Genomic DNA, 15,170 nt, shown 5'->3' on the forward strand with positions numbered 1-15,170 from the left:
CGTGGCTGCATCGATTTACTAACAAATTACTATAGGAGTTGATGTTCTTGGCCACCAAGCCAACCAGATCCAGGTGGCTCAAGGTATTTCGAGAAACACCCATATGAGCAGAAGCGCGATGAGACCACAGCGGAGCCAAATGCGACAACGCCACTGCAAGCTTTACTGAGGTGTATACAAGGACAGTTTGCAGTAGCCCGATAATTTTTGGTGAAAGACGTGAACAAGAGACGCGCTCCGAGCCGCTGCCTGGCGACTTGTATTAGGCAGCAACGACGTCGGTAGTTAATGCTGATTGGCGCACATGCCTCACGTTAACGATGACATCAAACACGTTCATTTTCTCGTCCAGCAGATGCAGGTCTAGAAGATCACTAGTTCACTAAGTCTATCAGGATGATATCATGAAGGGAGCTAGGTATAGTAAGTTTTCATGAAAAAAAATCACGTGATAAAGGTCCCGTGAAATTTGAATGTTCGTTCGTAAAGAGACGGTCACGTGATACCTTAAATCTAGGATGTAGTACGATCTATTTTCTAAACAATAAATTCTGCGCATGATTAAATTAGACTAGAGTTAGGCTATTGTAAGTAACATCTATGCAAGATTATTAGTCAAAGCAACCGCAATGATGCAACCGGCACTGACTAAATAAAGAAACAAAGAAGGAAAGAACAAAGCTTACCGTGAAAACGTACCTCACTGCTTACCAACCCCTCTCGCTAGCTGAGATAGTGAATCTACAACTGCGACTCCTTCGTCTTGTCCTCGTCCCCGCGAACAAGCGGCTTCTGGGTGAGCAAGTGCATCTGAAACTGCGACTCCTTCGCCTCCAGCTCATGCTCACGAGCACGCAGCTTCGACGCCAAATCTCGATGCTCTGAAACCCCACACTTGCCTTGCTTGATCGACTCCTTCATCGCATCCACCTCTGCACGATACTCACCAGCCACCTTCTCCCACCGCTTGGCAAGGGACGCCTGGTCAACATGATCCTTCTCAGTCTTCTCCATTTCATTTACAAACTGTTGAACGAGATGGAGAGGACCGTTAATGTTGATAGAGGAATTCGTAGAGATGGCGTGCTGGACGTATTGGAGCAAGGTCCAGTTGCGCTTCTCAGATGGCGTGATGTTGATGGTCACGGCCACGTTGGGAAGCGCGTCGGGTTCCTGAATAGACTGATCTGTAGGCGATGAGGTCGCAGAAGACTTGTCGGAGGCCGGAGTGTCAGCAGAGACATCCGGTGCGGTCGAGACGGCTTGCATGTCGGATTGGCAAAGGACATCATGATGGACGACTGTGGGTAAAACATCCGATCGAGGTGCCACAGGCTCTGTAGCAGAAACCTGCATGTCAGAGAATTGCAAAGCAGGCTGTTGAGCTGCCACAGGCTCTGTGGCAACGCCTGAGATCCCGGAGAAACGGAGCTGGGACATCTCCATCCGGATAGCACGCGCGACCATCTCGCCCTGGCCAGAAAGCAATTGGACAATGCGCTCCGAATCAACTTCGCGACGCTTCATCAACAACTTATTCATCTTGGCCAAATGACGCAAACCATCAGTCTCGGCCTCAGCCGCCTTCTGAGCATCCAGTGCACCAGCCAACTGCTCGAAAAGCGTGGATTCATATTCCTCACAACTCTGACTGTCATGCATGTTCTCACTTTGACTGCCATGCACGTTCTCCATACGGCTGATCTCCTTCTCGAGCTTTGCAATGCGGTCAGAGTCGGCCATAGAAGACTGCGCGGGCTTGAGGCGATGCAACTGTGACTGGTAAGGCTCAGCTGCGAACTTTCCGGTCAACTGACGAGGAAGGGAATAAGCAGCAGGAGTATGACATGTATTAGACCGTTCTTGTTCCCTCTCATTACGCTCCTTGTCAAGATGGTGCTTAATATCTGCATAACTCTCCTTTAGCTGTCTGATCTCGTCCTCCTTGGTGGCCAAAGCTTGTTGCAATGTGGCAATCTGAAGGTCGGTGTTCTTGTCACGCTTCTCTCGCTGCTTTGCCTCAAGCCGAAACTTATCTTGCATGGCACAGACTTCCTTGGAAGCCTGGTCGCGCACCCGCTGGACCGTATCGTCTTGAGCCTTGCACTCACGTCTAAGCTTGGAAAGCTCTCCAGCGTGGCGGTGGGCCTCGTCCTTAGCCTTCCCATGCTCGGATTGCCAGTGCTTGACCTCCTTGCCCAAGTCGGCGAGTTCGTTCTCAAGGTATGTAATCTCCGAGGCCTGCTTGGAGATACGGCGCTCTTGTTTCGAAATATTATGCAACATATCCTCTACGCTATCATCAGAACGAGAATGGTTGCGGCGAGACATTGTAGTAACTGTAACCTCCGGGGTTTGGCAATGTCTGCTCTATAGGGAGTATAGATAGAACCGATTTTATACTGCTCTTAGCATACATTGTGAAACTCACTGTTACATAACTATAGTTTTTCTTGTTACTTATTTGTTCATATACAGTGCATTTAATATTCCTCCAACATAACGCTGATTGACATTGACTTATGGTTCATTGTTCACACACAGCAGCCTGGAATTAAACTCACTGTAACCCCACATAGCGTATTACATCAACACAGTGCTTTTGGGGGGAAAGGATAGCCACATGCACCTGGGTAACAGGAATCATTTGACACGCAGTATAGAGGGGTTACTCTAGGCGTGTTCGGCGCCTATAGTATCAAGAATGATGAGAGTCAACCACGCTGCCGCTGTCATATATTCTATTGCACTTAGGTGATTCTGTTGAAGAAAGGTCATGCGCATCGAACGGAACCTTGGAAGACACGATGCCTTGGCTAGATTGCCACAACCTGTAGATTCATAGCAGTGGTGCTCGCTGCATCGTTGCATACACTAAATTACGGAATGACAGTTTATGCTGCCCGTTCAATAGTCCTAGTCTCGTTCTTCTCGTGCATAACGGTTCCCTCTGCACCATGGTTAACGGTCTTTTCGACAGCCCTGACAGCCTCGTCGGCGAGTTCCTTGTCCTCGAATACTGCCATGGTGTTAGCATACAATCGGGTCATAATACGGGAAGTTGAAACTTACAGAATGCCAACTCCTCGAGCGTGCGGTTGTACGTTTCAGGGTACATGAAGTAAACGAACGTGAATTCAAACGTGATCCAAGCGCAGTACACGGCGAAATACTTCCACTGGATGGCGTCGATGGCGATGGGATTGACGTAGACGGAGAAGAATCCTGCCAACTTTCCGAACAGCTGCTCGATACCAATACCCATGGTTCGCTGCGCGTATGGGAACAGTTCGACCAAGTAGGTGTAGGTAAGCGAGTTGTTGCCGATGTTGTAGCATGGCGAGTAGGCAAAGTAAAAGAAGAGCGACGCAATCTGCGCTGCCTTGTTGGTGGTCCCCTGGCTTTTGGCAAGCTGGAGACGTTGGAAACAGATTGTCATAGCCATGAAAACCATGGTCATGGAGCCAGCGGAAAGCATAAACATCCAGCGACGGCGGAATCGGGTAACCACAAGGGCGATGACAACAGCGTTCATGAGACTCCAGCAGGCGTTGGCAATGTTGATGCGTGTCTTGGCGTAGTTTGACGTATATCCCATCAATCCGAAGAGAAGATTCTGGTAGTAGGACAGCAGAGTGTTGCCACTCATTTGGGTAAAAAGACCAAGGAACACCGAGATGACAACACGGCGTCGCATTCCTGGAGTGCGGACCATGTCCATCCACGACTGTTTCGAGTTTTCCATTTCAAGTTTGATTGTCGATCGGATTTGGGCCATCTCTGCTTGCACGAGGATTGAGTCCGCATCGCCTTCAGCGTGGTACTTGGTTAGGACAGCAAAGGCCTCTTCCTCGCGATCCTTGCTGACCAACCAACGTGGACTTTCGGGTAACAGACTAATAAAGTTAGCATTTCGTCTCCAGTCTGGACAGGGAGCGCATACAAAACGGTGAAGATCTGCAGCAAAGAAGGGCAGATTTGGAGCAAAGAAGGAACTCGCCAGCCCCAGTTGCCTGTAATAGTAGTGGTGTGGATAGAGATGGCAGCCGCAACAATCGAACCGATAAAGTACGAGGCGTTAAACAGCGATGTCATGAACGGACGTTCCTTGGGGTAGGCCAGTTCTCCGATCAATGAGGATCCAGAGACAATCGCGAAAAGGATTCCGAAACCGAGCAGCATACGTGCAATGATGTACATGCCAACTGTGAAATTATTAGCGATGATAGCACGCAGCCGGAAGAATCTTGGGCTTACTGTGTTGAGCGAATCCCTGCATAAGAGCGCCAACAACCATGATGACAGAGCCGATAAAGACAGACATACGTCTTCCGTATTTTTGGCTCAACCATGGAGCGACTGGAACGGCGCAAATGGAACCCAGTTGGTAGCAAGACGACATGATGCCAATGATACTCGGTTTAATGGATGCTTTGCCATCCTTGTCCTTGTATCCTTCGCCGAAGACTGCGACCGTTAGAGACACATTGACAAGAGGCCTAGGTATGGATCTTACAGGTGTTGAACGGCGTTGAGAACTGGAGTGTGCCGATGAGCTGAGAGTCGAAGCCGGAGGTGATCTCGACGCCCATGCAGCAGCAAAAGAGCCAGATGTACATCAACCGCAGGTTTGGCTTATTCCACCACCGCACCTTGTCCTGCTCCACCATGCGGGTGATGATGGGGTCGGAAGTGCCATCTTGAGCTTTGAGGATAGCCATGATGGTGAAGTTGGAGCGATGAAGGCTGCTTGAGCTCAAGCGCAATTGGGGATTTTACCCTTTATAATACTGCACACCATAACGGCAGCGCGCTACCCCGGCTCATTACCCCAGATACTCCGCGACCTGACTAGGCTAAGGCGGAGAGACAGACCGTAATACCGAATTAGCATCTTATATTGGGTAAGCGTCTCGGCAGGTTTTCGGCATGCCTTGGCAGCCGGTTAAATAGGGCTCGTCCTCCAATGACCGGGTCGTGATGCACCGAGCGATGCTGAAAACGGGACGAACAAACGCCTGCATTCTGGCAAGCGCGCTGTTTTCGCTTCTCTTTATCCTGTTCACCGTCGAATGACCTGGTTTTCCATGTCGCACCGCGAAGTTGCAGCAACACAGCTGGCGTTGTGGCGTCTCGTACCCGTCGATACGGTCAGAATCTTGAACAGCGACCCGGACGTCTGGATTTCATCCGGTGTTGATTCGATAACGAACCTGGCCGAAGTTGCGTGAGGGTGGGGTATGAAGTGAAGGATTGGGGGTTAGTCAGACTTCGCCCTGCGAAGACCGGCATTCCGACCCAAAGGCCCATTGGACGAACCTGGTGCCAAGTGCAGAAAAACAATGTTGTTGCAATCTACATTGATACCCCAGACGATGCAACGGCGGCTTGCATATCCTGTACGGTAAACCCTCGTGACGCAGTTACCGGCGGTGCGACAGGCGTCCCGTGTATTGCAGCAACTGTGCCTCACGGTCTCGCCGTCACCTCGTATCGATCCATACCTAAGCCCGTAGCTTGACTTATAGGACCGTGCATTGAGATGGACAAAGCGCAGGGTTGCTCCGGCGCAAGCGACAACGTGGGTCACTGCCAGCACGAGCTAGCGGCTGCTGTAGTTCAAACATCCGACCGTCTCCGTAGTGGTTGCTCTATCAAACTCCAACGTGCGTCTGGAAAAGTCGGGACGGGATTATATAGCCAAGAAGTCCTTGCGCATGGGATTTGTGTAAGGCGTACTCGGCACATGAAGATGGAGCTTCGGAGTGATATCGAACGCATCCGTTATAGGTTCGGAGGTTGGGTCACGGCTGGCTAGAGGCACGCCTGGTATTGATTAACAAGCCCGTAGTCATGGTTTTGGCGTTTGCCCAAGCAAGCCGAAATATAAGGACAGCCGAAGGAGGTGAGGAAAAAGGATAAGTTTTGTTGCTGATTCAGAACGCAGCTTCTGTGATGGAAGGATGACTCGCATTAGGTAAGTAGCGCGGTGCATCCAGCGTCAAGCAGGAAGAGGAACAGCGACCTTTGAGGTTCGACGCATGTCGCCAATGCCATATGTCCACGATTCGTAGGATTGGAGTGAGGTCGTATGAAAGGGCTTGAAGTTAGATGAGCAGGGAGCACTGTTCATCATCAGTACCGCAGATGTCCGGAAAAGTGGAGTCTGTCCTGAAGTCGCTAGGTGATTAGCCATCCCAACCATCCCAACCACCCCAAAAGATGCCAGCGCATTTTCAGCGGAATATGATCCTTCAGCACCTGGTTTGCATTCAACTTTCTTGCCTGTATGCGTGCATGTGCAAGCCTCCCGCCTAGCATAGCGTACCGCCGTTACGGTACAAGGGCATTTTCCGGAAGACCCCCACTGATGTCGCCACAGCCAGCGTTGAGTCTTTATTTGTCTTTTCTTGGTCACAAAAATGTTCTTGTTCACGTATCTCTTCCTTTGTAGGTGTAGACCATGCTCTTAGACAACATCTCGATGACCATGTACTCCGCAACGATCCGTTTTTGGCTACTGTACTGATTTGGCTCTCCGACAGGATCAGCGTCAGTATATTTTCAGAGATTGGAGGTTGACTATACCCAGTCGCCCTGCCCGCTCTAAAACGATATGATTGCGGAGTCTTGTCATGTGATTACGTGTAGAAGCTGTCGCGTGACTGCATGAAACATGGATTATGCCGATGTAGCTTACCCTACCCGCCATCTAGCCCGGTAGACTCTATCGTTTCGTACAACTCGCAGAAGCTGATGATTACAGTCTTTCGTCAAAGCATTGTCAAGCTGTTGGTTTCGAGATCCGCGAGTGAAAGGGTATTTCTAGATGTTTGCCAGGGTATGCTGTGTGGGATCTTTGGATTTTCCAATTCCATTCCATGATGAAATCACAACGGATCTGCCTGGGACGATACGCCCGATAGCGAGATGTGGGAAAGCTTAGAGTGGTGCGGGAGCAAAAGCAGCGACGACGGTGAGTGGCGTGCATTTGGGCATACGGATGCGAAGGAAGGGGCAAAATCCAGTTGTAGGCTGCTGTCTTAACATCGGTATCGTGTTGATTGGTGGCAGAGAGGTCGAAAATGGAGGCGTTACGTTAGTTTGCGTGTCCGCGGCAGTGGTAGCCTGGGCGGCAGGCGTGATTACGTCAGCTACTCCAGACTTCAAATGTCAATCAAACAGTGCTTAATGATCATGAAAATATCGAAGCAGTCCATAAACCCGATATAAAACATCCTTTGCGCACTGCATCTTTTCAGTTGCCTTGAGGTTCATGCAAGTAGATCTTGTCCTTGTCGAGGGCAGCATCGCGCTCGATACAACACACCACTACGACCACCTGCGGGCCCTTCTATGTTATCTCCATCAGACCGAGGATGTCTGGCCGCCGGGTTTCACTTGGCTCGACAGTATGTGGCACTCGATCTATACGAAGCGACCAAGAAATTGCAGCATACGCTGCTCGTCGATAAACTTGCTGGACGCCTCTGTGCCTGCGCTTTTAGCCGTCAGCACAACGAGAGTCCATTACCGCACCCTTCTCCCGTCCCAAATCGCGTAGGGAACGCCCGGATAGTTGCAGTGGTTCAGCAGGCTGTCTTACAACACACTGCGCGGCGCGATAGCGACAGTAACACCGTTCAGCGAGAGGGATGCAGGAAGGTATGAGCAGCATATTCTTCCATGTGCGCGTATCAATCAGTGTCAGGATACATAGTTGTCCCCGCATCATTGTCCTGAGCCATTCCTTCCGCTTGTGCCGATACTCGGCGTCTGGGCGCTAGCTTGAGATCTGTTGTGACGAGAGTCGGCCAGCGCTTGAGCGACGGCTTCTCGTACTGCGCTATTATATCTACTCAGAGTCTAGGACACTTGTGGCCGTCCCTCCTAGACAGAAGCAAACTGGAATATCTAGTTTCGATCCATGCTGACCTAGCCGAACCCCAACCGCTCTTCCATGGGCCCACAAAGCTGTCCCCATCATTAAGGCTTTTTATCTCATCTACTCTGATTACATCAGGTAACCCTCTGACTGCTGTCCAGCTTTGTATCTATCGACTCATCCCACAGGGCTTGTGTAGAAAGAGCCTCCCCTCGTGCCTTTTCCTGCACAACTGGATGAATGGCTGCGCTCAAACTGCGAAGAGGCGTTCGCAATGAGCCGGTCGCAATGAGCCGAAGTATAAATGAAGCTTCTTTTTTTTCAGGTCTTCTGAAGTAGTGACTTGGTACTGCCCAGTAGCTCCGAAAGTACTCCAAAATGGCACTATCTGCACATGCGAGTAACTTTGTGCTAATCTAACAATGTCGATATTTGCACCAAATGACTATAGCGACCTGCTAACTTCGCAATCACAAAAGGGTTCATACATTGTAAGGTGCAAGAATCTGCTCGGCTGACATTCAATACTCGGACTTTTACGCGTATTGATTACGCGTGCGTAGTAGGGTTGTTCGAGATAGGAAATTGTGGGGGATAGTGGGTGCTGGAAGAATTGAAGGATTGAACTGAGGTGGTATTGTATGTATGTATGTATGTATGTATTGTTTAACGTCCTATGAAAGCCTCCCAGGGGGCATGAAAGACGGGTAGCGCCCTGTATGGTACTCAGGTGCTCCTATTCTTTGGGTGTTGGCAGTGTGTGCAGTCTGGTAGGGTAATTTCCGCCAGTTGAAAAGACTCTATCTAGGTTCCGGGCTGTGGGGCTGTGGATGTGTTGAGCAATGAAGCAGAGCTCTTATTCTGGGGCTAGTAGGCCTAGGGCGTTAGCGTTGAAGCTGGGGGAGGAGGTGTAGAGGTGGTAAATGAGCGAGGGACTGATGACATAGACATAAGCGGCTAAAGGCCGCCTAGTACTGTGTTTTGTAATGCCAAAACTGAAATTATCGCCGGCAGATTGTTGTGAAGTACTTGGTGAGCTCCAAGAGTGACTCGAAGTGTTCAGGCTCAGTGAGTAGAGCCTTGAGGTACCTGACGGCCTCTTTCATATTGCTTGGGGGGCTGGAGGGTCGGAGCGGCCATCTGCTAAAGGAGCGTCTTGTCTTTCTGCAGAAGAGCATGTGCTCAGGTGTTTTAAGTCGCCCGCAAGAACAATTCAATTCTGCTGTGTCGTGTCTGAATTTGTTGTGGTACCATGCAAAGTCCCCATGTCGTGACCGGATAGCCAGCAGATGCGCGAGAACAGGGCGTGGAAGCGTCAGTTCGATTGGTGTCTTTGTGGTTTGGTAGGGTAGTTCCCATTGCCGGTACCAGGCCGACATTTGGGTCCGAGTTTGGTCCCACCAGCGCTGCCTGGCAGCGTTGAGCAAGGACTTAGCGATTGAACGCACCCCAGATGCTGTCGGTTCCGCGGCCATGCCGTAAGGCTGGCTGGGTGCTTTTGCTTCGGCATCGGCAAGGCGGTCTGCTGCCTCATTCCCAATAATCCCGGTGTGGCCTGGCGACCAGCGTACTTGTATGTTGAAGACTGCCATTGCTGCCTGGCACTCAAGGAATGCCCATTGCGACGATGTGGGGGCGTTGCCCCGTATACCCCAGATAACTGACGTTGAGTCAATACACATCCATAGCCTGCGGTGGCCATGGGGGGCTAGTCTGATGGCGTGCTGGAGACCTCTCCAAGCACCCACTGCTTCGGCATCGAATACATGGGATTGGGGATTAAGCGATCCCCTCCCTATGGCAATCTGGGTCTGGGCCTGGTATATCGCGTAGCCGTAGGTGACAAAGCGTTCGCCGTCAGTGCGCTGTTCTGATCCATCAGAGAAGATGGTGACGTCCTGGTTGGTAAGGGTGTCCCACCACTTCGTAAATAATTTGGCAGCCTCAGCCTTGGCTATACCGTTTGTTGGGTCAGTGCGGCACCCTGGAGAGTAGTGCGGCGCTATGAGGGTGTGTCTGGGAATGGTAGGAAGAATCAACCCAAGTCGCTGGACTTTGGAGTGTGGCTTCTGCAAACCTCCAGCTCCCCTGCCCTTCGGTATCACCGAGATCTTGATCCTGGCTGTAAGTGGGTGGTTCTTATCGACTACTTGCAGATGCAGAGCGAATCTCAGCTTTGCTTCTTCTAGCATAATGAGTGCTGATGGTAAGCCGGCGTCTCGAAAGAGTGCCCATCCTGGATAGGTTTTCCAGGCAGGGAGGATGGCGCGAGCCGCGATGGTGAGTGTCTGGTTGAGGGCTTTGAGGTGCCAGCTAATCCTAGTGCTGACTACGGGCGGTTGGTCTGATCGGTTGGTCAGAGGGTTCTTGGTGCGGCCTTCAAACCATGCTTCTGCTCCGTAGAGGAGACATGGCATTATGCAGGTAGTGACTGCTTTGCGGAGGGCTGAGGCTGGGGGGCCATTAACTGTGTTGGCAAGACTACGGATGTGATGGGCAACTTTGCGGGCTGTCGCTGCTCTCGTTTCAACGTGTCTTTTGAAGTTGAGCTTTCGATCAAACCAGACCCCCAGCCATCGGCAGGCGGGTTGGACTCCGTCGTCCTGATCTGTGATTGGTGTAATGGTGAGGGAGTCGTCCACAACACAGGGCGGGGAATAGTTATCCCATTGCCTAGTAAGGTGCATCATTTCCAACTTTTCTGGTGCGAAGGCAACCTTGTTTGCTGCACCCCACTCGTTGATAGCTCTGACATCTTCTGCCAGCAGGCGAACGTTTTCATCCAGAGAGTTCGAGGCCCGGTATATGCAGACGTCGTCAGCATACCCGAAGCGGCGGGTTGTGTCCTGGTTTAGAAGCTCTGCTAGGTATAGTGTGTAGAGGACTGGGGACAGTGGTGATCCTTGGGGTGTTCCGCAGGCCACGGTGTAGCACTGGGTGGTTGCCTTGCCTAATCTAACCCTGACTTTGCGATCTGTGAGGAAACTGTTGACAAATTTGAGCACTAGGTCTGGCCAGCCCTGCTTTGCCATGCGGACGAGTAGCCGGTTCTTAAGAAGTGCGTCAAAGGCTCCTTGAACGTCCATAGTAACCATAGTCACCTTCTTGCCCAATGCCCAAGCTCTTTGTGTATCGTGTGTGAAGGAGGCCAGCAGGTCCATTGCAGAGCGTTTCGGGAGCGCGCCTACATGCTGGGGGCTGAGTATCTCGTGAGTCATTGCGGTCCAGGCCAGCCGTCTTGCTACAACCCGTTCAAGTCCTTTGCCTAGGCAGGATAGGAGGGCTATTGGACGCATGGATCTTGGGGAGGTGCGGTCCTTCTTGCCGACCTTTGGTATCATGGCGACTTCGGCCGTTTTCCAGGCTGTGGGGAAGTAGCAGAGCTCAAGGCACTTCTGAAAGATAGAGCGGATGTGGGTCCTGACCTGAGCCCAGCAGGTCTTGAGAAGCCGGACGGTGATTCGATCGGTGCCTGGCGAGGTGCTGGACACCCCAATAGTGCTTCTCTCGACTTCTTCCATAGGGATGTGGGTGTCCCATGGCAGTGTACCCGCCGGTGTTTCGGTAGGCCATACTGGTTCCGGCAGGTCGTCCTCAGCGCTGAACCGGTCCAGGATTTCCACCCGCAGGGCTTCGGCTTTTTCTAGTGGGTCTGAGATGGTTTGGTTGTTCACGATAAGTGGGATGTCCTGCTGTCCTGGGGTAAGTTTATGCCAACCTAGCAGGCTATATAACTCCTCATCTGTAGTGATATTGTTAATCCGGTTCGCCCAGTACTCCTTCTTCGCTTTCCGCACGACGGCAAGGAACTCCCTGGTTTCGATTGGGACCGTCCCTGGTTCTGCTAAGTTCCTGGCAGCCCGGTGCCGGCTGTGGGCTTCTACGCAATCTTCTGTCCACCATGGTGCTGAGTGACCTTTTGCCCTGTCTGGTGTGCCAGCGCCCTTGAGCGCGGCCCATAGGGTTCTTTCTAAGCTGGCAATAGATGACTCAATGTCTGCTTTCGTGTTGATAGGGCTGATTGGGTGTGCTTGGAGGTGAAGTTCAACTAGAGCGTTAAACTGGTGCAGGCGTCTTGTTGGCACCCTGTAGTGGAATTGGTCTAGAGGTTGGCGCCCTCTAGCGGGGATTGTGGTGAGTAAGGTAAAGTGGTCAGAGCCACAGTGTAGGTCCTCTGCTACTTCAGTTGTGGCAAAGGGGATATTCGAGAAGGTAAGGTCTATGACATGCCCAGCCTGGTGTGTGGCTTCGCCCGGCTCTCCAATGAAGCTCATGTTGTTGTTAATTGACCACTGATTCAGTTCAATGCCCCCGTTGCGGGCGTCTGTGCCAGGCTCAAAGGCTGGGTGGCGGGCGTTGAAGTCCCCCCCTACAATAGATAAGGGTGGGGGAGTGCAGTTAGTGATGTATTGTAAGACTCCAGTGCTGGCAGGTTGGCGGTAAGCGTTAAGAATTGAGTAGCCGTTCACCTTAACCCAGAGCAGGTCTCGGTTAATTTTTGGGAAGATGACTTCAGACTCAAGTCTATAGTCTTTACGGACATAGGTCATAACCCGAGGGCGGAGTGCTCTTCTAGTTTTAGGGTCATTATGGCCCCAGTTAGTCACTGGGGCGTGCAAGTTATACCCAGGGTGTGTTGAGGTTTTAGAGTCTAAGCAGGTGAAAGGTTCTTGGACGCATACAACGTCTACTTTTGTTTCCCATGCAAGTTGCAAGATTGCGATGTGGCTAGGTGATCTCCTACCAACGTTGGCCCAGGCAATCAATATACCTTGGGCTGGTGTGTGCGGCTGGTTACCGCCGGCGTTGTGTGGGTGTTGTCCTACCATGCAGAAGAGGACTCGCTCATTTCAACGTCTGTCGCTTCTGACGACGAACTAGTGTGGTCCGGTTTACGGGTAACGCTCTGCTGTGAGAGTTGGCGCAGGTTGAGGTTAGTAGTTTTGTGGGTTTTGCGTGTAGGCCTTTTGGCTGGTCCTAGAGTGGACCCAGCCTCGGAGGTAGAGGTTGCTGGGGTTCGGTTTCTCTTGGCCGGTGCTTGTGTTGGGACCTCAGTGGGTTCATCTGCGGTTGTGGGTCGGGGGAGGTCTGGTGCTGCTTCATCTACGCTACCTCCAGAAGCGTTGGCTTGGAGGCTTTCCTGGAGGTAGGCTAGGTGTCCTGCCCGGCGGGCTGCGTTCAGCTCTTTCTTTGTAGGTCTGACAACCCGGCCAGCGGTTCTCCAGGGAGCTGCAGCGCAGTTGGAGTATGAGGCCCAGTGGGGCCCGTGACAATTGGCGCATCTAGGGCGGCCTTCGCACAAGTCCCCATGGGGGCCGGTGTGTTTCGCTATAGGAATGCTGCAGGTGCCGCAACGAGGGTCTCGGGTACATCTGGTGGGGTTACAGAAGCCCTGGCAGCCAGGATTATGTCGTTCGATAATGGGGGCCTTCTTGATTTCCTTAGACCAGTTGCTGTCAAAGAGCTGGAATGAGGGGACCCTCTCGGTGAAGGATATAATCCAGGTAGTCAGCATGTTTGCTCCAGGACCGTGCCTAGAAGGCCGGCAGCTAACCGGCTCTTTCTGTGTCTGTGCGAGCACTTCTTCCTTAATTAACTCAGTAGTGACATTAATAGGTGTTCCGTCGAGAGCTGTAAAGGCGCTAGCTAGTCCCTGGACCGCGTAGTTAGTCCAGACGGTGGGGAGTTTTGCGCTGTCTCCAGCGACTGCCTGGATCATAAGCTGGCGGTTCTCCTCCTCCATGAGGCGTGATTGTATTTCGAGGCTGGCTGGGGTGATTGCCCAGCCCGTCTTTGTTGCGGTGGCCTTGAGCACGTCAGCCAAAGTGATATTTGGGACTGCCTGGCAGATGGCCTGCCGAACTGCGTATCCAGAGGGTCGCGCGAGGCGTGCCTCTGCTGGGGTGGTGATCAGGATGCGCTGATCAGTTGGTCTGTTATTGTGTGGAGCATTCTTTTGGGCGATTGCTGCCGGATAGGTCTTAGCCCCACCCCTGGCCAGGGGGGCCGAGTTTTTCGGGGCTTTGGCCACCTCCGCCCAGGATTGATAGGGGGATTCAGAATTGTTTGCGTTGGGTGTAGTCCTGGGAGTGGTGCCCTGGGAGGGACTAAGGGTGCTGGTCAGGGCCTCTATGACTTGTTTGCAGAGGGCTTTGGCAATTGGAGCTTCTTCTGGGCTCGTGTATTGGCCCATAAAGGCGTCGATAGTGCTAGCGAGTGCTGAGATCATGTTGTACTTGGTTTGGAGGGCCTGGAGTGCTGGTGCAATCTTCTGGGTTACCACACCTGTTAAACTGGCTGATGCCTGGTTGCGTATTCCTCTACCGGTATTCAGAGAGAAGCCAGACTGAGGAGTCATCTGGGACCATCTGGAGGAGCGTAAAAGGTTCTGGTGATTGGGTGAGGCGGGCTCATCTGGTCGTGTTGCAGCCGGATTCCCAGGCGCCAAAGGACGATCTGGGGTCCCTACGTCCGCCATTCTTGTCCTTCGCAGTGCTCTGCACGGCTGGAGGATGGCGGAGGTAGGATCGGAGCTGTGTTGCGATCAATCTGACGGGTTTTGGGACTGTTTTGAAGGGTACCATAAAATTGAAAAGTTGGTGTTCGGTGAGGTGGTATTGTATGTATGTATGTATGTATGTATTGTTTAACGTCCTATGAAAGCCTCCCAGGGGGCATGAAAGACGGGTAGCGCCCTGTATGGTACTCAGGTGCTCCTATTCTTTGGGTGTTGGCAGTGTGTGCAGTCTGGTAGGGTAATTTCCGCCAGTTGAAAAGACTCTATCTAGGTTCTGGGCCGTGGGGCCAGGGATGTGTTGAGCAATGAAGCAGAGCTCTTGTTCTGGGGCCAGTAGGCATTAGGGTGGATCCCTTGTGTTCTGAGGCAGCTAAGTGCCGTAAGAGAGAGTAAGAAAAAGGTACGTGGGTGTGGAGAGCCGGTGCTCTGTCGAATCGGAGCCGTGGCTCTGCGCGAGGAGAGCCTTTGTACTAGGCTTGGCGATGCCTGTGTCGAAGGAGATAGGTGTAGTAGGGAGGCAGAGCCAGGCCTGTCCTTCTTCTTTATCTCTTAAAGTTGCGAATCTGTAAGGCCATGCTGGCTGCCTTATTTGCGGTCAAGAGCCAGTGCTCTGTCGTGTAGGTGTCATGGCCCTGCATGAAGCAGGGACAGGGCCTTCGAGGTGTAGGAGAGGTGGGTGTGAAGGCAAGGCGATGCCAGAAGTTGTCCTTCCCGTCTCCAATTTGTATGTAAGGCTATGCTGGCTGCCTTATTTGCGTGTTGTGTCAG

General features: G+C 52.1%; 4 protein-coding genes across 4 annotated transcripts; all 4 read right to left on the reverse strand.

Moving 5' to 3' along the window:
* Nucleotides 1-741: 741 nt before the first annotated feature.
* Nucleotides 742-2,331, reverse strand: PtrM4_067150 (Myosin-tail-1 multi-domain protein; the record flags this gene model as incomplete). Its single annotated transcript, XM_001933411.1, has 1 exon — nt 742-2,331. The coding sequence occupies one exon, from the start codon at nt 2,329-2,331 to the stop codon at nt 742-744; it is 1,590 nt and encodes a 529-aa protein (XP_001933446.1).
* Nucleotides 2,332-2,894: 563 nt separating this feature from the next.
* Nucleotides 2,895-4,721, reverse strand: PtrM4_067160 (AraJ, Arabinose efflux permease; the record flags this gene model as incomplete). The annotated part of the gene is made up of 5 exons (XM_001933412.1): nt 2,895-3,019; nt 3,073-3,896; nt 3,944-4,205; nt 4,258-4,467; nt 4,517-4,721. 5 exons carry the CDS (start codon nt 4,719-4,721, stop codon nt 2,895-2,897), a joined length of 1,626 nt encoding a protein of 541 aa, XP_001933447.1.
* Nucleotides 4,722-8,886: 4,165 nt separating this feature from the next.
* Nucleotides 8,887-12,435, reverse strand: PtrM4_067170 (uncharacterized protein; the record flags this gene model as incomplete). Its single annotated transcript, XM_066105761.1, has 1 exon — nt 8,887-12,435. The coding sequence occupies one exon, from the start codon at nt 12,433-12,435 to the stop codon at nt 8,887-8,889; it is 3,549 nt and encodes a 1,182-aa protein (XP_065964388.1).
* Nucleotides 12,436-12,707: 272 nt separating this feature from the next.
* On the reverse strand, nt 12,708-14,363 carry PtrM4_067180 (uncharacterized protein; the record flags this gene model as incomplete). The annotated part of the gene is made up of 1 exon (XM_066105762.1): nt 12,708-14,363. One exon carries the CDS (start codon nt 14,361-14,363, stop codon nt 12,708-12,710), a length of 1,656 nt encoding a protein of 551 aa, XP_065964389.1.
* Between the last annotated feature and the right edge of the window lie 807 nt (nt 14,364-15,170).

This window comes from Pyrenophora tritici-repentis, chromosome 2 (genome assembly GCF_003171515.1).
Source record: "Pyrenophora tritici-repentis strain M4 chromosome 2, whole genome shotgun sequence".
In the NCBI taxonomy this organism is placed as follows: domain Eukaryota; kingdom Fungi; phylum Ascomycota; class Dothideomycetes; order Pleosporales; family Pleosporaceae; genus Pyrenophora; species Pyrenophora tritici-repentis.